The sequence below is a fragment of the Apodemus sylvaticus genome, chromosome 18 (genome assembly GCF_947179515.1).
Source record: "Apodemus sylvaticus chromosome 18, mApoSyl1.1, whole genome shotgun sequence".
In the NCBI taxonomy this organism is placed as follows: Eukaryota; Metazoa; Chordata; class Mammalia; order Rodentia; family Muridae; genus Apodemus; species Apodemus sylvaticus.
The window spans coordinates 70697150-70719396 of record NC_067489.1 but is presented as its reverse complement, the minus strand read 5'-3'; the positions used below and the strand labels follow the sequence as shown (position 1 = coordinate 70719396).

Below are 22247 nucleotides of genomic sequence, written 5' to 3'. Positions count from 1 at the left end.
ACAACGGCCTGCCTCTGACAGAGAGGAGGCAGACTTGGCCCGCAGGTAAATGGAGGTTTAAGAAGGTAAAGGAGGTCCCGGCAGCGGTGGTGGCACACAGCTGTAATCCCAGCCCAGAGGCAGGCGGATTTCTGAGTTCGAGGCCAGCCTGGTCTACTCAGTGGTTCCAGGACAGCCAGGGCTACATAGAAGCAGCCCTTCTTGTCCCAATAAATAAATAAATAAGCAAAAGACAGGAAGGGTCCCGGGCAGGAAGCTCACCTCTCCGGGAGCTGGGTGTAATTCCCAGCTTTGCTCTGCGCCCCCATTTTACTGCAAACCCTCCGGCACTGCCCTCTTCCCGGCTGCAGGAAACTGCCTGGCCGCATCAGAGACCTCGTTAGAGTAGGACTTGGGCTTGTATTGCTGACAGTCGCAGCCCAGGACTCACCCTCCATCTACAAATCTCTCCTTTATTTTGTTCTTCACAGGAGAATGGTCCTGCCCTCGGAGGGCTTCGCAGTGGTCAGGACCCTAGCCAGTTAGAAGCGCGTCCTCACGGGGCATAGCAGCCATGGTTTATTCTGACTTTGGTGTCCAGCTCAGTCCCTGCTCTGGCTGACCCCAGCTTGACCCTTCTCCTTGCAGAATGAGATTCCTGGGGAACCTCTAGTGTTTGGGGGTCCCCTGTATACTATTCTGATAGACAATAGAGAGCCCAGATATCCTTCAGACATGTCTACCCAGGGGTGACACTGTCTGGCCCGGGGCCACAGATTGCCCACCTGGGAATGTGAGCAGGCCCTGTCAACCCAGCCGGAACCACGGCATCCTGTGTCCCCACGCTGACTGTTAGTTTATGACTTCCTATAACTATAAAAGTTTGCAGCGCGTGACAGGGTGACAGGAATCTGTGTTCCCAGGCCAGGGTCACAAGACCTGGCCTGGCAAGAATCACCCCATTTCTTCCTTTTGTCAAGCAGGGTCAGCTGACCAGGGAAATGTCAGGCAGTGTGGACCACAGCAGCTAGGGAAGCTGAGGTCTGGCTTCCCCCATGGCTCCTCCAGGCCCTTAGAATAAGGCTGGGTTTGTGTGAGGCTGGGTGTCCACCCCACTGTTCTCCAAAAAGAAGTTACAGGTATTGGCTCACACCTCAGAGCCCAGACCCAGGAGGGCTGAAGTCAGAGTCCAGCCCCTAGCGGGAATTGCAGCCATTTGGGCCTGCTGTAAGTCCCCACTCAGTGACACTGGATGCACAATGACAGGTTTCAACAACTTTATTGGCTTTGGGGTAACGAGAGAGGCGTTTCCCAGAGTGCAGCCCAGCAGGTCCTTCTCCCTTCTATTCCCCAGGGTCCCAGACACTCGGTCAGGGTGCTTGGGGGTCAAAGAAAAGGCGCACTGGGCCGGAAGGGTCTCAGAGGGCAGAAGGGCCCCTGTTAAGAAGATAAAATACCTGAGGTACTGAGGGGTCCCAAAAACCAGCCAAGCCCCCTGGGGGGCCAGGAAGCACTGCCTAGGGTGTGGCCGTGCCTGCCCCGAGCGGGCCACACCAGGCTTTGAGGGAAAAGAGCCTGGAGCCAACCAGCATCAGCGAAGCCTTGGTTTATAGGGCAGAGACAGGAGGGCGTAGGGGCTTCAAGGCCTACAGAGTAAAACCACTAAAACCACTAAAAACAAAATAAAACCAAAAAAAAAAAAAAAACCCCAAACAAACAAACAAAAAGCAAACACCCACCCCCAAACCCAGCTCTGAGTCCCCTGAACAAGGCCCAGACATGAAGGCTGTGCCCAGAGTGACAGACACTGGTCACCACAGCCATGTGGGAGAGGGCAGTTCACTGGGGAACAAAGCCCAGCTGTTAGGTTTGGTGGCAGCTGACTCCCCACTGAGCCACCCTGCCGCCTTCCTGCCTTCCTCTCACTCTCTTCCTGAGGTTTTGTTTTCTGTCTCTCAAATCCCAGCCAGGCCTCTAACCTGGAGTGTAGGGGAGGGCCTGCCCTCTAGTCCAGACACTGTACTTGTGTGTGTGTGTGTGTGTCACTTCACCTGACACAGAATACCAAAGCCCCTCCCTCTGTTTGCTCTCTCCAGCCTGTGGATCTGGAGAGATGGTGGGCTGGGGAGGGGGGCAGCCGGCCGGGGTCTGCATTTGAGAAGCCATCAGCACGCATAGGGACCCCCACAGCTCCTCTCAGAGCTGAGACTCTGAGAATAAGGCTTTGTCTCTTATGTTCCCAGAGGGAACTTCTGGGTTCAGACACTCCAAGGGGTAGAGAGGTCGAGGGTAAGCTGTCTAGACAGTGGGAGGGAGGGAGGGGGCAGGCTGGAAGCACTCCCTAGCCCAGGCAAGGTCAGCCTGGGGGCGAAGACACAAGCAGCCTTGCACACAGCAGCTGGTCTGTCTTCCAGCTCCTCACACAAAAGCTCCGAGAGCCTGACTTTCTGGCCCCCCAGCCTCGGCCCCCAGCCTCAGGCCCCAGCCTCGGGCCCCCCAGCCTCGGCCCCCCCCCCAGCCTCAGGCCCCAGCCTCGGCCCCCCAGCCTCTGGCCAACACTGTTATGAGGGTTTAGAGGCCAACTTAAGAAGTACATGAGATTCCCCATTTCAGGTGAAGCTATCAATTTAACTTCAAGGATCTGCCTCCAAAGCAGGCTTGGAGGTGTAACCCTGCCATCCCCGGGACCTGGAGGGGAGGGAAGGATTCACGGGCACCCTACATAGTGTGATGCCAGCCCAAGCTACAGAAGACTCCATGCCAACCCCCTCCCTGCAAAAAAACAAACAAAAAACCCAAATTCAAACGATTGGTGCCCACTATGGCGACCCAGCTTCGGCTTCTGGCAGCCTGGCCTCCCGTGGCCTCGGGAAACATCGGAGTGGTCAGGACAGCAGGATGATCCGAAAGCTACTTTCCCACACCTAAGTTGATAGTGTAAATCAGACACTTTCTCGGACTGGCTGAGATCCCAGACACCACCGTCGCTATCCCTGCGCGCATCCCTGGCTCCGGATTTATGTCAATGTTACTTCTCGTCCTCCACTGGGCTGGCTTTCTTGCTGGCAAGGGCCAGCCAGGCCCAGGTCAGGCCCCGCCCACAGGTCATCTACCCCTTGAAGCCCCGCCCACCCCACCTCCAAGGTCAGTGTTGGGGTAACCTGGAGCTTAAGGGTCAATGTGACCGGTCTAGGCCAACACTTGGCAACTCTAGACCCTGAGCCCCAGCTGTCAAGAAACAAGGAGAAAAATCAAAAGGTTTTGGATCAGGGCAAGGGGTAGGTGTTTAAGAGATGCCTAAATAAATAAATACCAGCCCCATGTCCCAGGACCCCTGTCAGCTCAACAGGGGCAACTAGACGATGACCTGTACCCCCTTCTGGTGACCAGAGGAGACCAGAGTCTCTGCCCCTGAGCAGAAGACCACGGTGCTCCCAGCAGAGCTGGGAAAACAGAGAGTGGAGCATGGCTCACCGTCCTCCTGAGGAGGACTTGCCAGGCATCTGAAGCAGGACTGCCACAACTTGGAGGCCCAGCCTGGGCTACAGAGTTCAGGTAGAACTCTGACTTAAAAGACAAAAAATAAACAAAATCAGATCCATTTCTGTCATCTCAGGGGCAGGCTGAGTCCAGAGAGCCAGGAGTTCAAGGCCCGCCTTGTCTACATGATGTCTCAAAAGCCCAGGGCCCGGGGGATCCCTTACTCCTGAGCCCCCATAGGCAGAAGAGCCACACTGCACAGCGCACACAGTGTACACAGCGCACACAGTGTACACAGCGCACACAGTGTACACAGCACACACAGCACACACAGCGCACACAGCGCACACAGCACACACAGCGCACACAGCACACACAGCGGGCTGGGAAGCTGCAGGCCTCTCCCTCTGGAGAAGGTATTAGCACAGGACAGGGGTGGCAGAGGCCTGATTATTTAAACTGCTGGTCCATACTCATAGATGCTTTTGCAGGGGCAGCAAGTCACCCCAGGGTGCCCTCACCTGAGAGCCAGCTGCTCAGATCCCCATGTGTCAACAGATAAACTCCAGGCATGGGATCAACACGAAGGTGACCTGAAGAAACCACATCACAACAAGAAACACTAGAGCCTGAAGTAGCCGGGCCCAGCACACATGCCCTGCACTGGCCAAGGTAGGAGGATCAGGAGTTCAAGGTCAGCCTCAGCTACAGTGAACTGGAGGCTAGCCTGGGCTATAGGAGACCCAGTCCCAGAAACAACCAAAAGATCCAGGGATGAGAAGTCACTCAAATTCAGATCCACCAATCCCGTGGGGACACCGACAAAAGAGAAAGTAGCATCCAAAATGTACGTGGCTTCACTGGCAGGAGCTGTACCTGGTCTGGGAAGGAGTCCAGGTCACGCGTCACACCCCACCCTTCCCAGAGCCCCTCCTCCTGGCTTGGACATTCACAGTCAGCCAGAGACTAAGGCTGGCTGGAGTCCCAGGCACACTTCCAAACACAGTTCACCGGATATCCCTGTGGCTGAAGGGACATGCAGGGACTTGCCTGGGCACCACAGCCTCTCCACCCAGGTCCCTAACAGGATATCAGAGGCTATCTCAAGATGGAGAAAGTCCACAGATCCTGGATGATGGTTCACACTGTAGGGTCCCAGGAGAGTCATGTGTGGAGGCAACAACCTGTCCTCACATCATTTAGGAAGCTGAGGTCAGAGGACCAGGAAGGAGCTCCCAGGAGGCCAGCCTGGGTTATAGACTAAGTTCAAATGGCCAGCCTGGGCTACCTGGGACCCTGTCTGAAAAAATAACAACAAATACCCCCTAAAGTTTAGAGTCTCTAAATTTTTAGTCTAAAAAAATCAAAAAGAGAACAAGAAAGGTCATGGCGGGGTCAGCGGCCACACAGCTGGGCCCTGGGTGGCCACAGCAGCCCGCTTTTCTGAGCAAGAGAACCCACTCTGGAGACCCAAAGTATGACAGCATTTCCAGGGCATGGGGCAGAAGAGGCCTCCCTCCCTAGGAGAAGGAAAAGACACGGTTGGCTAGGCCTGAAGGCTTAACAATGGGAATACAAATGACTCCATTCCCTAATCTAGCACTGAAGGGGAGGTGGGCAGAGCAAAGACAGACGGGACAGGGACAGAGACAGAGAGAGATGGAGACAGAAAGGCAGAGACAGACAGAGACAGAGAGAAGAGAGAAAAGGCAACCAAGTCCCAGTGGCTTTGGCGGGGACTGTCCAGGGTTTAGGGACATGGATTAGAGCTGATCTACTTTATCATATTTTGTGAGACCGCAGCCACAAAGAAAGCTTCAGCTCCTTGTCCATACACCTGAGAACGCAGACTGTGTCAGGGTCAAGGCAGGGGGCAGGCCGTTAGCCTCTGACCATCTCACCCTGGCCCTGGCCTCTGGGCACAGCGCAGTGTCCCAGATGCTATCCAGACAGAGCTCTCTCCATCACCCCTTGTGGTCCACTAGGAGGAGGAGCAGAAGAGTCAGGACAGTCCAGGGGCCCAGCTGTGTCCCCTCTCACGACACTCAGGCGTACACGGCTGTCAGAGCTGGTGGCAGCAGCTGATGTGTCCCTCCGCCTGCTCCAGGACACCCAGCATCTCCTCAATGATGGCCCGCAGCGCCCGGCCTAGCTGGTCGGCGTTGTAGGGCTTGCCCAGCGGGGGCACGTGGACAAAGGCTGAGCGGCCGCGGCCCTGGTAGAGCGACGTGTAATATGTGAAGTCACACAGATACCTGAGACAGAGGAGAGGAAGAATCACAGTGAGTCCCAGGCCAAAGCCACCAGGCTTCTCGAAAGTCCCTCAAAGCAGTGTGCTATGGGGCACAGTTGGAAGGTGGAGGAGAATCTAGGGGTCAGGAATTTGGGGGACCCTGGATACCTACTCTCCATTTTCTAAAAACATATTTTGCTGGGCATGATAATCCCAGCACTCAGAAGGCAGAAGCAGGTAGTCTGAGGCCAGCCTGGTCTGTGTAGAGTTCCAGGCCAACCTGGGCTACACAGAGAAACCCTGTCTTCAAAGTTAAGGTGGAGTCTGACTGAGGAAGTTATGTGCTGTGTCCCCAGCCTATGGCGCCTGGAGCCCACCTGCCGGCGTCCTGAGAGATGGTGACAGACACGTCCAGCCCCAGTGTGGTCACCCTTTTGCACACGGCGTCCATGTCGATGACGGAGTCGATGCTCTCGGGGCCGTCCTCCACGCAGCACTGTGAGCCGGGGCAGAACCGGCAATTATCCAGTCCTTTGTAACCCTTGTTGTGACCACATTTCTCCAGTGTCACTGTGGTGGCCATGCCTGACACCCCAACATGCACCACGAGCTGAGGACAAGGGGGGCAGTTAGCAGGAGCAGACACCCACCCATGCACAGCGACTAAAGACAAGGAGTCTCTGCTGTCGTGGCTACAAAATGGGCTATCACATGGCCTCTGCTGTCATAGCTACAAAATGGGCTATCACATGGCCCCTTAGGAGCCCGGGCAGGCTTTGGCTCTGCCTTTGAGACAGTGTCTCAGTCTCTGATGTACCCCAGGATGTCCCTAAATTCCTGATTGCGGAGGTGATAGCTATCTACCACCACTGTTCCTTGCTTGAGGTAGGTTATGAAAATGATTTTTTTATTAATGTTTTCTTTGGTGGTGCTGAGTGGACACCAGGGCGTCACACACTCATCTTTAACTGTGACTTATTCACACCCATCCTGGCTGGTGCACAGGCACAGAAGGCAGCACGACCTGTCTTCCTCCCTCCCTCCTATAAAAACCCACAAAAGCTGCAGGGTGTGGTGCGGCACCGCCCTTAGGGTGGACAGAGGGTGGATGGGCGGAGGTGGTGTGGGGTCTGAATGGGAACGGCCCCAGAGGGTCATCTATTTGAGTACTCAGTTACAGGGACAGTGGCAGAGCGTGGGAAGGATTAGGAGGCGTGGCCTTGGAGGAGGAGGAGGAGGATTGCTGGGAGTGCAGCGTGTGTGCTGAGGTTTTAAAAACTCTTCTCTCTGCCTGCCTGCCTGTCTGCTTCTAGAAATGATGGAGTAACCCTGAGAAACTGAACACACCCCTAGTCAGATGTTGGCGTTTTGAGAGGCTGTGGCCACTGTGCACCCTCAGAGTGACAGAACAGGGAGGAGGCTGCGGGAGCACGGGGAGTGCTGTCGGCCGTGCGGCTGCTCACCTGGGGGCTGTGCTTCTCCCACAGCGCGGGGATGAGCCTCTGCACAGTCTGGTACTCCACAGGGATCTCGTACACATGCAGGTCCACGCTGTCCCCAAGGCCCAGCTTCTCCAGCTCCTGGGAGAAAAGGCAGGGGTGAGGACGAAGGGCTGCGATGAACACCAGGCAGTTCAGGTGGGTGTGGCACACAGGGGTCACACAGCCCTTGAAAGATGGAGGCAGGAGCAGGAGTTTGAGGTCATCCTCAGCTACACAGAAAAACTGAAGGCAGCCTCGGCCACATGAGACTCTGTGCCTCCTGAAAAAACAGTCTTGACCTCACAAGCCCACCGAGCACCCCAGTCCATCCGCAGCTTTTTCTGGCGACCACTGCAGGACTAGCCAGGAAATACCTTGCCACAGGGGCCCAGAGCCTCCAGGGACCAGGACGCACAGTGGCTGCCTGAGGAAGAATGGGTATTCACCCATTTCTGCAGCTATGACAAAGACCACAGCATAAAAAAGAAGGTTAAGGCAGGTATCGCTGTCATGGTACTGAGAATGGTCTTAACACTGGAGAGGCTGAGGCAGGAGAATTGCTGCTACATTAAAGCCAGCCTCCTCTTCTACACAATGAATTCCAGGTTAGCCTGGGCTATACAGTGAGACTCTGTCTCACAGAAACAAGAAACAAAATAGCAAAAAAGGTTTAGGGCTGAAGCTCACTGGTCAGCGGAGCTGTAGCTCAGTTGGGGGAATTTGCCCAGGATGTGGGCAAAACCTGGGCTCCTTCCCAGCACCACACAGACTGGTGTGGCAGCAGCACAGCCTATCATCCCAAACACTAGGCAGGCACAAACATACACCCCACAACCCAAACAAACAAACAAACAAAAAAAAAAACAAAACCTGAAGGAATTACAAAACCCAAAGGAGCCGGGCGGTGGTGACACACGCCTGTAATCCCAGCACTCTGGCAGGCAGAGGCAGGCGGATTTCTGAGTTCGAGGCCAGCCTGGTCTACAGAGTGAGTTCCAGGACAGCCAGGGCTACACAGAGAAACCCTGTCTCAAAAAAGCCAAAACAAACAAACAAACAAACAAACCCCAAAGGCCTAGTTTCTTTGGATTTGCGCTGGAGCTGGGGCAGGGTAAGTGCGCCACCTACTGGGTGAGTGGGGAAAGGACAAAGGGCGAGCAGTTGCCATGGCAACTGTAGTCAGTGACCTTTGGAACTTCACTGATAAACAGGAAAACAAACTAAACCTTCCCCAGCAGAGCTGATGGTGCAGATCATTCAAGACTTTGAGGCATGGGATTGCTGCGAGTCCCAGGAAAACCTGGGCTGCTGTGGGGCCCTATCTCAAAAAACAAAACAGGGCTGGCGAGAGGCGAGAGCCCTCGCCGCTCTTCCAGAGGACCTGAGTTCGGCTCCTAGCTCCAGTCACCTGTAATTCCACCTCTGCGATGTCCCAGGCCTCACGAGGCATTTGCACACCTGTGGCTCCCACGACAGGCATTTACATGCGCATAATTTAAATAAATCTAATTTAAATATCACATTCTGTCACCCATACCTTATGGGAAATGCTGGCAGGAGGATCAGAAGTTCAAGGTCAGCCTGGGCTATGTAGTAAGTGCTTTGGAGGCCAGCCTGGGCTAGATGGGACTTTGTGTGGTGGGGAAGGGGGCTGGAGAGATGGCTCAGCGGTTAAGAGCACTGGCTGCTCTTCCAGAGGTCCTGAGTTCAAATCCCAGCAACCACATGGTGGCTCACAACCATCTGTAATGGGATCCAATGCCCTCTTCTGGTGTGTCTGAAGGCAGCAACAGTATATTCACATAAAATAAATAAATCAATCTTAAAAAGCAGAGGCCAGATGTGGCAACACACACATTTAATTCCAGCACGTGCGAGGCAGAGGCAAGAGGGCCTCTGTGAATGTGAGGCTAGCCCGATCTGCAGGGCAAGTTGCAGTATAGCTAGGACTATGTAGAGGGACTATCCCAAAAAGCACCAAAAATAAAACAAACAAATAAAAACTAAAATAAGTGAATCACTCCATAGCCTTTCGCCCCATATCCCTTTTCAGTGTTTACCCAGGAGCCCTGGTGATGTCCCGGAGCTCCCACATGTGTTATTCGAATCAAGGTGTAAATCTGTAGTTCACAAAAGCAGGAAATGAAGCCAGGGTCCAGGCACCAAGGCCACTTACCAACATCCCAACCTTTCAAGGGGTGCACTCAGGGCAGGCCAGGGCTAGCCCACCCATGGGCTCACACATAAGTCACCCTAGGTGAGCAGCCGTCACTAGCACTAGGGACCACGGTGTTTCAGGGTTTGAAGCTGACTGAGCCAGCACACACTTGTCATACCTGCACTGGAGTCTGAGATAGGGGAACAGAGTGTGGGGCAGCCTGGGCTACAGAGTGACACTGTCTCCAAAAGAAAAACAAAGGTTAAATATTCTATTAGGGAACAGTTGCTCCCGTTTCTAGCCAGGGTTAACTATGCCCATGCTAGTGTGGGCCTCCGAGCACTCCCGCCTCTGCCTCCCCAGGGTTGGGGTGGCAGCTGTGGGCCACCACACCTGCTGTCTCGCTACCTTATCTTTGAGGAGCTCCCTAAGAACAAACTCTATGGCAGTGGCTCCCTCAGGAGTCTGTTAATGCTGCTACAAATGGCTGCCTGGGCCTCCAGAGACTCCTCATGCTGTTCCCACAGGTCCCACACTGTTCCCAATGGTGGCCTCACTAAAAGTGCCCAAAGAAAGATGGAAGGGCAGACACGTGACAGGATATCAATGACAGGTATACACCTGTGAGCTCATCACCTCAGGATACTGAGGAAAGTATACACCTGTGAGCTCATCACCTCAGGATACTGAGGAAGGTATACACCTGTGAGCTCATCACCTCAGGATACTGAGGAAGGTATACACCTGTGAGCTCATCACCTCAGGATACTGAGGAAGGTATACACCTGTGAGCTCATCACCTCAGGATACTGATGAGGGTATACACCTGTGAGCTCATCACCTCAGGATACTGAGGAAGGTATAGACCTGTCAGCTCATCACCTCAGGATACTGAGGAAGGTATACACCTGTGAGCTCATCACCTCAGGATACTGAGGAAGGTATACACCTGTGAGCTCATCACCTCAGGATACTGAGGAAGGTATACACCTGTGAGCTCATCACCTCAGGATACTGATGAGGGTATACACCTGTGAGCTCATCACCTCAGGATACTGAGGAAGGTATACACCTGTGAGCTCATCACTTCAGGATACTGAGGAAGGTATACACCTGTGAGCTCATCACCTCAGGATACTGAGGAAGGTATACACCTGTGAGCTCATCACCTCAGGATACTGAGGAAGGTATACGCCTGTGAGCTCATCACCTCAGGATACTGAGGAAGGTATAGACCTGTCAGCTCATCACCTCAGGATACTGAGGAAGGTATACACCTGTGAGCTCATCACCTCAGGATACTGAGGAGGGTATACACCTGTGAGCTCATTGCCTCTGCACTTCTTGTAAGCCCAAAGCAGAAGACTCAGGACTTCTAGTGCTAATAGTGAGTTTGAGACTAACCTGGGCTACTTGAGACGCTGTCTCAAAAAAAGAAACAGAATGCCAGGCATGGTGGCACACAGCTGTAAACCCAGCACTTCAGACACAGGGGCAAGAGGATCTCTGACTTCAAGGCCAACCTGGTTTACATAGTGAGTTCCAGAATACCTAGGGCTATACAAAGAAACCCTGTCTCAAAAAATAGACAAAAGTCAAGCCCCCCGCCCCCAATCCATAGTGAAGCCTGGCTGTGGGCTCAGCACTCACTCGCCCCTCAGCAGGACTCACACAGGACAGGGAAGTGGTGTTGAACACAGGCCTTCACCTAGGAAACCTGAGGTGCGAGCTGGTGTGTAATGTCCCTGTGAAGGCCAGGGGCTTCCAGAGGACAAAAACTGCAGTGCTGACACTGTGCTTTTTGGGGGACTCTAGCTGAGAAAGCCAGTGTAGTGGGGACTGGTAACAGACACACAAGGAATGTCACCGTCACCAGGTTCTGCCTTTTGTCCCTGGACACCTGGTTCCAGCTGTCCTGGGAGAAGAGGGCTGTGAGCTCCAAATCCCACTTCCGGAATCCTGGCTCAGTACCCAGCACCCTGGAAAGCACCAGGCAGGGGCACCGTCCCGGGTCATCTACCTGAAAAGACCCCTGTGCAAGAGCAGCACAGCTGCGTCTGACCGATTGACCCCTGACCCCAGCACAAAGCGCTCTTTGTTTGCTGGTGCCCTTAGCAGGTCTGTCTAGACTTGTGGTGGCAGTAATTATCCCAGGATGTCACCACTCTGTGGCTCACTCAGAGGGACTGTGTGGAAACAAGCCAGAGTCAGCCTGTCCTTGACACCCACCTAAGCCTCCCAGGAATCAGCTTGTCACCCCAGACCTGGGGGAAGACAAAGCTGGTGTGAGGGTACCCTCTACGATCTCCAGAACTTGGGAAACTGAGGCAGGGGAATCACCTTGAGTTTGAAACTAGCCAAGATACAGAGTGAAATGTGATTGATTCGTTAATCGATCAAAGGAGGCAGGCATGACAGTGTACACCTGTCACCTCTGCGCTAGGGACGCTGAGGCAGGAGAATCAGGAGTCTAATGTCAGCCAAAGTGAGATCCTGCCTCAAAACTTAAAAAGGGGACTGGAGAGATGGCTTAGCAGTTAAGAGCACTGACTGATCTTCCAAAGGCCCTGAGTTCAAATCCCAGCAACCACATGGTGGCTCACAACCATCCGTAAGGAGAGGACTTGGGCTCCATCAGATCTAGCTTTGGGTCCCATCTCTGCCTTTAAAAAAAAAAAAAAACTTAAAAAAACTTAAAAAAAAAAAAAAGTAAGGCTCCATACGTGCGCCCTTCCACACACTCAATAATCCAAATGCATAAACAAATAAAATATTTTAAAGGACTAGGTTGAGGAGCAGTCTTGGTCTAGTCACGACACCGAGTTTCCCCCAGAGTCCCAGAGCTCTGAGGGAGTATCCGCAAAGATTGTTTAATTGATTTTCCCTCCTATTTACATGCAGATGGTGGTGTCTGGGGCCCAGGAATCCAGACACTGGCTTTGTGTCCACATAGCCCGTGAAGCCTCCTGTCTGTAACTCACACAAAGCCAAACACACGAGTCTTCTGAGACACACTGGGGCTTTTTGTCTGGTGCTCCCGGGAGTGGATGTGCAAGCAGGGGTCTGGTCATATTCCCACTGGCGAGGTCCCGGGGACCCTGGGGTCCCCCATCGAAGAAAAGACGGAGGTGGCAGAGCAGCCGAGACGGACGTCTCAGCTCTGCAGCATGGGGAGGGTGACAAGCTGGTGGGGGGGGGGACGTGGCGTCTCGGGCGAGAAGAGAGAACCCTTAAATCACAGAGCTAATGGGCTAAAATTAATCCTGGTCCTGCGCGGTCGCAGCCAGTAATTTATCAAAGAATCAAACGTCTGTTTCTCTCCACTCAATTGTTCCCTAGTCTGTCTGTCTGAATGTCCCATCTGGCAAGGAAATACAAGTTAGTAGTCACTGCTTGGATGGGACTCTGGGAAGAGACACCCCCATGAGGTTCCCACTGAAGAGACTGAGCCCCTGCCCGGGATGGCCGCCCGTGCTCATGATGGCCGCCTGCTCCCCAGTGTCAGTAGCACCTGCTAGGACACACTCCACCTTTATTAAGTTAGTTTTATTTGTGTTTTAGCCAGAGTCTCAGTGTGTAGCCCCGGCTGGACTGGAACTTGATCTGTAGACCAGGCTAGCTTGGAATTTACAGAAATCCGCCTGCCTCTGCCTCCTGAGTCCTGGGATTAAAGGTGTGTTTCACTATACCAGGTCAATCGAAAAGGTTTTCAGCTACTGCTCATGAGGCTGAGGCAGGAGGATCATGAGCTGGAAGTTAGCTTGGGCTCTGTATAATGACTTCTTGAGTCAAAGTTAAAGTTCGAGGTTAAAGTGTGTTAAGTACTTGGAAAAAAACGCGCGGCTCCAGGTGAGACTCCTTCCCCAGCAGTTACCTGGACAGCAGGCTCCTCCCCCAGCAAGTTACCTGGACAGCAGGATCCACCCCTAGCACAGTTACCTGGGCAACAGGCTCCTCCCCCAGCACAGTTACCTGGACAGCAGGCTCCTCCCCCAGCAGTTACCTGAATCACAGGCTCCTCCCCCAGCACAGTTACCTGGACCGCAGGCTCCTCCCCCAGCAGTTACCTGAATCACAGGCTCCTCCCCCAGCAGTTACCTGAATCGCAGGCTCCTCCCCCAGCAGTTACCTGGACCGCAGGCTCCTCCCCCAGCAGTTACCAGGACCACAGGCTCCTCCCCCAGCACAGTTACCTGGACAGCGATCCAGCTGGCATTCACAGTGTGCTCCCCAAAGGGGCCGAATCCTGAAACAGGGTAAGAGACATTACTTTCCCTTCTGACCTCAGAGTTCTGAAATCTCATCCCCAGACACACCCCACTATAGTCTCTCACCCAACCCTTCCGGGTATGCCCAGCTCTGGGCCGTGGCCTCCACTTGCTGAGTCCTGGGGTGACAGGCACTGGCTTCCTTGTCCCCCTTAGGTCCTTACACCTGGGAGGACCTAGTCAGCCTCTCTGTTCACTGCTGTTCTCTAGCCAAAACCCAACTACTTTATCACTGTCTGGGTGGGGTTGTCTCCCGGCTGTGGAGGCCCAGGGCTGCGGTACGCCCGGCTCCAAGCTGTGGCCTCTGCTCCTTTAAGATTAGCTCACAGAGGCTGGGAGAAGGTGTCTCCAGGAAAAGGCTGCCTGGACACCAGGATGCTTCTGCTTTTGGTCAGTTTGGCTTCATCCCTTCTGAAGACAGGGCTTCCAGGGCCTAAGTGTCAAGAACAAGAAGTGACACAGAGAGGGGTGTCCGACTCCATCAGGTCACACGGCAGGAGTGTGGAGAGGCTGGGATCTAAACCCACAAGGTTTAGTCTCCTTCTCTAGACTCTGGGTTTCCAAGAAAAGTTAAATTGAGAAAAAGAAGAAGAAAAACAAAAAACACAGCCCACTGCCTCTGGGTGCCCTGGTGCACACCTGCAGACCCAGATACCCAAGACTGCAACAAGAGAACGGCTTCAGGTCAGCCCAGGCTACATGAGACCCTGCTTCAAAATAAATAAATACATCTGGAAAAATACCTCAGTATTTACCACACCAGGACCTGAGTTCAGCTCTCCAGCACCACATACCCCCAGTGGTGGCACACACGTGTATTCCCAGGGCTAGGGAGACAGAGACAGGTGACCCCAGGGCACCACGCCCAGTCAGCCAGCAGGGTCCTCAGCCTTCCTGAGCCTGCCACCCTTTCTTAGCTACCCCATAACTGTAATTTTGCTACTGTTATGAATCATAATATAAATATCTGTGCTCCCTCACATGCTGAGGTGACACCTGTGAGAGGGTTGATTGGCCCACAGAGGGGTCGAGACTCCCAGGTTGAGAAAGGCTGAATGTGTCCTAAATTGAGGCACTGTCTCAAAACAGATGTGTCTGGATCCTGAGGAATGACACCCGAGGCTGACACACACACACACACTTCTAAGAGCCTAGGTTAGTGTAACTCAGGTGGTAAGGGTCCCACCTGCTGCCAGTGTTACGAGGTTAAGAGAGGGTCACCACACCTCAGGACAGCAGAGAGAGGCCACATCTTGGGAACATATCCTCACGTGGCACACTCTGCTCACCCTAGCATTTGAAAGGCGGATGCTGCGTTTGTAGCCAGCCTCGGTGCAGGTCGGGCAGATAGTGAGATAGAATGAGACTCTATCTTCTTAATAAACCAACCAACTAAATAAACACCCCACCCCACCCCCACCCCACCGCCAAGGGATCCGGGTCACAGTCCCTCACACTTGTACTGCAAGGAACAGCAGGGAGAAAGTTCCACTGTTTCTGTTACAAAACACCTGTGGGAGTGGGAGTTTCCCCTGGTTCACTCCCTGCGGCCTCTCCGTACCGGACAGAGGCTGACCAGAGTGCCGTCCTCCGAGGCCTAGTGGAGCTGACTCCACCAAGTGGCCCCAGGCCGAGTCTCAGGAAATACTAACAGTTGGCCTCCGAGGATGTTGGTGACAGTAGGAGCTGGTCTCTCGAGTCCCTGGGTTATTGCGGGATCAGGTTGATTCAGGCCCAACACCTGCCCCAAACCAGGTTGTAGGCCCCTCCAACAATGCAAGGTGCCAGGAGCGGGGGCTGAGCGGTTCGTGTCACCGGGACTTTTCCTGGCCGTAAACCCGCCTTTGTCCCGGGGTCAGCGGGTGGGGACAGACCGGAGCTCTGAAAGGGCGGGGAGGGACTGCAGTGCGCGAGGTGACCTGTCTGCACCCCAGTCCCCGCGCACTCCAAACTCCTGGCCGCGTGACCCCGGACTTTTCAGGTTACCGGGACCCAAGGGTGTTATCGCGGGTGGCGACAACTGCAAACCTGTAGCAACCGCGAGCACCTGCCCCGCCGCCCCCGGTCCGACCGCACCTACCGGTCACCACCACTGCCTTCCGCGGCTGCTCCATTACGGGATGCAGTCTCTAGGATCGTAGCGGTGGGGACTGGAGCGGACACCGACCCCCGAGCCCCGCCCGGCCGCCCGGCCCCGCCCCCTAACGCTGGGCCTGCGCGGACACGCCCCGGACACGCCCCGGACACGCCCCCCGACCAGCTGTACGCGCCCCTGCGCGGCCCCGCGGGTTCCTCCGAGCCCCGCGCGCACCGCTACGCCCTAGACCCCAGCGCCCGGGCCAGGCTACTCCTAGGCCACACCCCCTAGAAACCACACCCTTAGCCAACCCCGGCCCCAGCCTTCCAAAGACCTTCCTCCAGGTCCTGTAAGAACCACGCCCCCAAGAATCACACGCCTCGAGCCTTCCAAACGCTGAGGCCGGGGTCACGCTCCAGCCAGGTTCCAAGCCACCCAGGACATTCCCAAACCCATCCTTGAACCAACTGGGCCCAGGTCACGTACCCCCGCCTCCCCCGACACAAGTGCAGATCCGCCCTGATCCTTCCAAAGCCCTTCGGCCAGGCCGCAGTCCACGTTCCCACCCGGGACCCTTGACTTCCCTGGCTCAGGCCACGCCCTCCGAAACCAGCTAGGGCAGGACGCCCCCCTCCCCTGTAAGCCGCTGAAACGCTGGGCTGGGTGGGCATGCATACCCGGTCTCCATCTAGGCTCCGCCCCCAGTCTACCCCCTCCGGGTCCCCAAGTAGCCGCTGGGCTCTCAGGCTTTCCTGGAGTCATGCCCCGCCCCAAGCACGGACCAGCTCAGGCAATCTCCCCTGGCCCCCCTCCGCCCCGCCCCCACGGCCTGGCCACGCCCATTCGCAGCCAGGACCCTCCCCTGCTTGTTTTAAGCCCCGCCTCCAACACTTAAGTGGGCAATGGGGGCGTGCTCGGATCCACCCTTCTCAGCCTCAGGTTCTCTTCCTGTAAGACGGGGACATAGGGCGGGGGAACAGTTTGATCTGTTCACTCATCACAGTTTACAAACAAGGACACTGAGGCATGGATCTGAGGAAGACAGAAGGGTCACTCCACTCCGGCAGAAAGCTGAGGGAGGGGCTCAGGCGGAAGGAAAAGTGCGCCCAATGCTTTTGCTCACTACCGACATGGCTGACTGGCGCTGGCCAAAGGGACTTCGTCCTTCCCGTGGCTCCTGGTTGCACCATACCCCAGCGCCTTTGCTCGGCTATACAGTCAGCTTCTCACGGCCCGGACGTCCTCCACTGTGTCCTACTTCGGCTGTCACCTTCTTTAAAGGGCGCTGTTTTCCCACCCCCTACCTGGACATCCTTTGGGCTCATCCTAAGGAGGCCCCATTTTCCTAACTTGTTTTGTGTTTTTAAAAATCGTACTCGTTACTGTGGTGTGTGTCACTTTGTCTGCTTTAGGGGTTAGCCTAAAGGCAGGGCCTTTCCCGAAGGGTAGTGTTTGACCTGGTGCCCAACCACCACGTGGGCACCTGGGACATCCCCCTGCCTACCCTGTAATCTTTTATTGTGATTTCTGCAAAAACACCAGAAAGAGAAAACAGAGCCTTGACTGTGTCCCTAGAGACAGGGTGGGGGCCTTCCTGAGCCACAGGCATCTTGTTCCAAGCAGCTGTGACCCCCATGTTCCAGGACACTGGAGGAGGACTGGTTCCCACACAGCAGCCAAGAACCCTTTCTCTGACTGTACAGCATAGTAACAGACATAACCGCTCTATGGTATGTTCTGTGGGGGGTGGGGGGGCAGTTGTAAGGGGGGGGAGGGAGGGAGAGCAAGGTAATTAGGAGAATGAGTAGCTGGGGGCCCTTCCCTGGACTGAGTTCAGGCTGGGAAAGAAGGCGGGAAGGCGGGAACTGTGACTTGAGAGACAGTTACTTATGACACTGAGGGAGCCCGGGGCCAGTGTGTGCTGTGGTCTGCGGATAGGCACCACTGGTAGCCATATGTTCCTTCTGCTAGAAGGAAGAGAAAGAAGGGACTCCTTTTGGTAGATGGGAAATAATTTCCAAATTCCTGAGGAAGTCTGGCATTTACCTAATTGCTAGAAATCTTCCCGTAGCCCACTGAACCCATTTCTGGATATCTGGACTGCCTTTTGGGGTTCTGAGAAATAATTTCCTTTGGACCTAACACCAGGGAGTCTCGTGTACAAGCCCAGGCTGAAAGTCACACTGACACAGGTCATTTGAGCTCTGACATCTTCAGGGAGGCTTGGGACATTGGACAACTCACCCAGATCCCCAAGACACCCCAAGACACCCCAAGACACCCCAGAGCCACACTCACAATCTCATAATCCAGAGGCACCCAGAAGGTTGCAACCAAGTATAACTTCAATTTTTTTGTTTTGTTTTTTTTTTGTTTTTCAAGACAGGGTTTCTCTGTGTAGCCCTGGCTGTCCTGGAACTCACTCTGTAGACCAGGCTGGCCTCGATCTCAGAAATCTACCTGCCTCTGCCTACCAAGTGCTGGGACTAAAGGTGTGCGCCACCACTGCCAGGCAAGTTCAAATTTTTTAATTTTATTTTTAAGGCTGATTTTTAAATGCTTTAACCTTCCTTTTAGCTCACCAGTCATCAGAGGCAGTGAAAAAGAAAGCAGGAGGGGCGGAGTGGGCCTCTGTAGAAACGGTTCTTTGGAGCAACTCCTGGCTGTGCTGTCTGGAAATCAGCAGTTCAGTTGACAGGTCAGCAGTGGCTGATAGATCTACTCATAAACAGTTCACAGATACACCAGCAGTTTAGGTCGGCAGAGTTGGGACAGCAAACAGGAATTGGCAGTGGTGGCACTACCTAGCAGGGACAGCCAGGCCTCAGCCTCGGCCACCTCAGGACTCAGCCGCAGGAGGGACAGACAGCAGGAACACCCGCAGAAGTCCTCAGCTGTCTCTCTCTAAGAGAAGCGAAGATCAGCGAAGATGTGAGACGCACAAGCCTAGCTCAGCCTCCGCCACTTTCCGTTTATACACCCCCAAAACATCACGTGGCTTCCAGGGGTCTTACTGTCTCAGTGCGAGCGACTGTCTTAGAGGATATCACTTTGCCAACAAATCTGAGGAAGTGTCGAGAGACTGCAACACACCACGAGAAGTTTTTGGTGTGTTTCTCTCTATGGAATTTGGACAGACGCAGCTCAACTGTGCGATATAAGGCAGACCAATACATGCATGTTGTTCATGAAGAGTCCTTCATCACATCCTTTGCGTTCGAGGCCTTGCTTTAGCAGAACATCCTTTCTCCTGTGTCTGCTTCAGCTAAATGTTCCTTCATGTGTTTGCCCCAGCAAAACACCATCCAAACAACTTCCCAAAGAACCCTTAAGTTTCCGCTTCAACCAACTGTGGACCAACACTAGTTCAATGGGAATGTCTTAGTCTGGGTTTCTATTCCTGCACAAACATCATGACCAAGAAGCAAGTTGGGGAGGAAAGGGTTTATTGAGCTTACACTTCCATGTTGCAGTTCATCACTAAAGGAAGTCAGGACTGGAACTCAAGCAGGTCAGGAAGCAGGAGCTGATGCAGAGGCCATGGAGGGATGTTCCTTACTGGCTTGCTTCCCCTGGCTTGCTCAGCCTGCTCTCTTATAGAACCCAAGAATACAGCCCAGAAATGGCACCACCCACAAGGGGCCCTCCCCTCGATCACTACTTGAGAAAATGCCTCACAGTTGGATCTCATGGAGGCACTTCCCCAACTGAAACTCCTTTCTCTATGATAACTCCAGCCTGTGTCAAGTTGACACACAAAACCAGCCAGTACAATTGACCCCTTGTCAACTTGACACACAAACACATCACTATTAAGCCTCAACCCTTAATTTCTTATTTATCCCCAAGGTCTAAATTACTTTAAAAGTCCCACAGTCTTTACATATTAAAAGTTCAATCACCTTAAAATGTGCAGTATCTTTAAAATTCAAAGTCTTTTAAGAATTCAGTCTCTAACTGTGGGCTCCACTAAAATACTTTCTTCCTTCAAGAGGGAAACATATCAGGGCACAGTCACAACCAAAAGCAGAACTCAAAACTCCAATGGTTCAGTGTCTGGGATCCAACTCACGATCTTCCGAGCTCCTCCAAGGACTTGCGTCACTTCTCCAGCTCTGCCCTTTGTAGCACACAGCTTGTCTTCTAGGCTCCAGCTGCCTGTACTCCACTGCTGCTGCTGTTCTTGGTGGTCACCACATGGTACTGTCATCTCCAAAACGCCGCTATTTTCCACTGTAATTAGGCTTCACCAATAGCCTCTCATAGGCTCTCATCAGGGTGACAAGCCTCTGCTCCTATGCATGACACCTTCAAGTCCTGGGCCATCAATTGCAACTGAGGCTGCACCTTCACCAATGGCCTTCCGTGGCCTCTCACTGTGCCAAGAGCCTCAGCTGCTCTTCATGACCCCTTCATGCCTTCAAAACCAGTATCATCTGGGTGACTCTTACACAGTACCAAGTCCAGCCACAGCACAAAATACAACTGTGGCTATCTCTGGAACACAGCCTCTGTGCTCTCAGAAAACACTTCCCAGAAGATTTCACCTCAGTGATGCTGGTCTCTTCTTAATCACCACTCATTTCTTAGCTCCAGCTAACCAGCATCAATAGTCCCAGTAACACAAAGGTTTGCTCTAGTGGTTCTGGTATCTTGTTACTCACAGCTGATTCTTCAGCCCCAGCTAACCAAAACCACAGAATCTTCACAATCAAAACATGGCCACTTTAAGAGTCTTTAATCTTCCCTCTGAAATTTCACAAGCCAGGCCTCCATCTTCTGCACTGTTCTTAACATTGTCTTCCAAGCTCCTACAGAACTTTCCACAGCTTTTCTAGCTCAAAGTTCCAAAGTCCTTCCACAATCCTCCCCCAAACATGGTCAGGTTGTCACAGGAATACCCCACTTCTGGTACCAATTTGTATTAGTCAGGGTTTCTATTCCTGCACAAACATCATGACCAAGAAGCAAGTTGGGGAGGAAAGGGTTTATCCAGCTTACACTTCCACGTTGCTGTTCATCACTAAAGGAAGTCAGGACTGGAACTCAAGCAGGTCAGGAAGCAGGAGCTGATGCAGAGGCCATGGAGGGATGTTCCTTACTGGCTTGCTTCCCCTGGCTTGCTCAGCCTGCTCTCTTATAGAACCCAAGAACACCAGCCCAGGGATGGCACCACCCACAGGGGGCCCTCCCCCTTGACCTCACAGCTGGATCTCATGGAGGCACTTCCCCAACTGAAGCTCCTTTCTCTGTGCTAACTCCAGCCTGTGTCAAGTTGACACACAAAACCAGCCAGTACAGGAAACAATGCCCCCCACAAGCATAAGGATACAAGTTCAAACCCCCAAACATGCATGGGTAGCTGTGTGTGGCTCGGCACATTCCCCTGTAACCAGCACTGGGGGTGGAGCCCTGAGGAGCCCTGTGCTCACTGGCCAGCCTGCCCAGCCAACCGGAGAGCTCTGTGCTCAGGGAGAGACTCAACCTCAGAAACTAAGGTTGAGATCAATAGAAGACACTATATTGACCTCTGGCCTTCACATGCATATACCCCAAATCACCCACTGGAGAGGGCAGAGAGAGGGCTCATGGAGGCCCGGGGGACCTTCGGGTTTCTGGGCAGTTAGTCGGTGGGCAAAGGGGAGGGAGAGGAATTCTCCTCAGTGCACAGCCACCCGTGCGGCTGCCGTGCCCCTGCACAGACCCTAGCATCGAGTCAAAAAGAACAAACAAAAGAAAATAAGCCAGAAGCCGGGCGGTGGTGGTGCACGCCTGTAATCCCAGCACTCTGGGAGGCAGAGGCAGGCGGATTTCTGAGTTCGAGGCCAGCCTGGTCTACAGAGTGAGTTACCGGACAGCCAGGGCTATACGGAGAAACCCTGTCTCAAAAAAACCAAATCCAAAAAACCAAAAAGAAAAGAAAAGAAGCCAGGAGGGAGGGACTCCGGGCTGGAGGACAGCAGGGGCACAGCCAGCCGTCCCTCGGGAACAGGGCTGGAGGACTGGGAAGGTGCTGCCCAGATCTCACTGTGTGCCGAGGCTCTGGTCTTCAACTAATCTAGAAGAGAAAGAACCCTTGCCTGTGACTCCGGGGGTAGAGTGCTGGCCTGTGAGACATTGTCTCAAAGCAGCATGGTGGCACACGTCTCTAGTCCCAGGAAACAGAGGCAGGAGGATCTGTGAGTTCCGGGACAGCCTGGTCTAACAGGGGGAGTTCCGGGACAACCAGGGCAGTGCTGGAAACTGAGCCAGCCGAGAGCCTACGGAGAGCTCTGGGGTTGTGCGGGGGTCACGCGCGGGGGGGGGGGGGGGGGATGGTTGGGGGTTTGGGGGGGTGGGCGGGTGGGGGGGGTGGGGGGTGGGGGTGGGGTGGGGGTGGGGGGTGGGGGGTGGTCACGTGGGGTCACGCGGGGTCACGCGCGGGGGCTGCGGGGACCACCGGCTCCCGCTCTGCTCTTCTCTCTGTTGTTTTTCCACTATGAGCTTTGCTCAGCCTTGCTACAAAACTTGCGATTTTAAAGTAAAATTATGACGGAGTCCCGTGCAATTCAGGGTAGCTGGAGCTTCCTCT

At 54.0% G+C, this 22247-nt stretch overlaps 1 protein-coding gene and 1 long non-coding RNA gene across 3 annotated transcripts; both read right to left on the bottom strand.

The window, feature by feature from the left end:
- Nucleotides 1-1239: 1239 nt before the first annotated feature.
- Nucleotides 1240-15786, bottom strand: Pgpep1 (pyroglutamyl-peptidase I). Its single transcript, XM_052162274.1, has 5 exons — nt 15680-15786; nt 13525-13577; nt 7156-7272; nt 6070-6302; nt 1240-5714 (listed from the first exon to the last, which is right to left on the bottom strand). Exons 1-5 carry the CDS (start codon nt 15711-15713, stop codon nt 5522-5524), a joined length of 630 nt encoding a protein of 209 aa, XP_052018234.1. The 5' UTR covers nt 15714-15786; the 3' UTR covers nt 1240-5521.
- Nucleotides 7279-11989, bottom strand: LOC127668606 (uncharacterized). Of its 2 annotated transcripts, XR_007974121.1 has the most exons (4): nt 10650-11989; nt 10445-10526; nt 10009-10403; nt 7279-9967 (listed from the first exon to the last, which is right to left on the bottom strand). It is a non-coding gene; the product is annotated as an uncharacterized LOC127668606 (long non-coding RNA). The 2 variants fall into 2 exon arrangements; XR_007974122.1 differs by lacking the exon at nt 10445-10526 and having other exon boundaries at nt 10009-10336; nt 10542-11989.
- Nucleotides 15787-22247: the final 6461 nt, after the last annotated feature.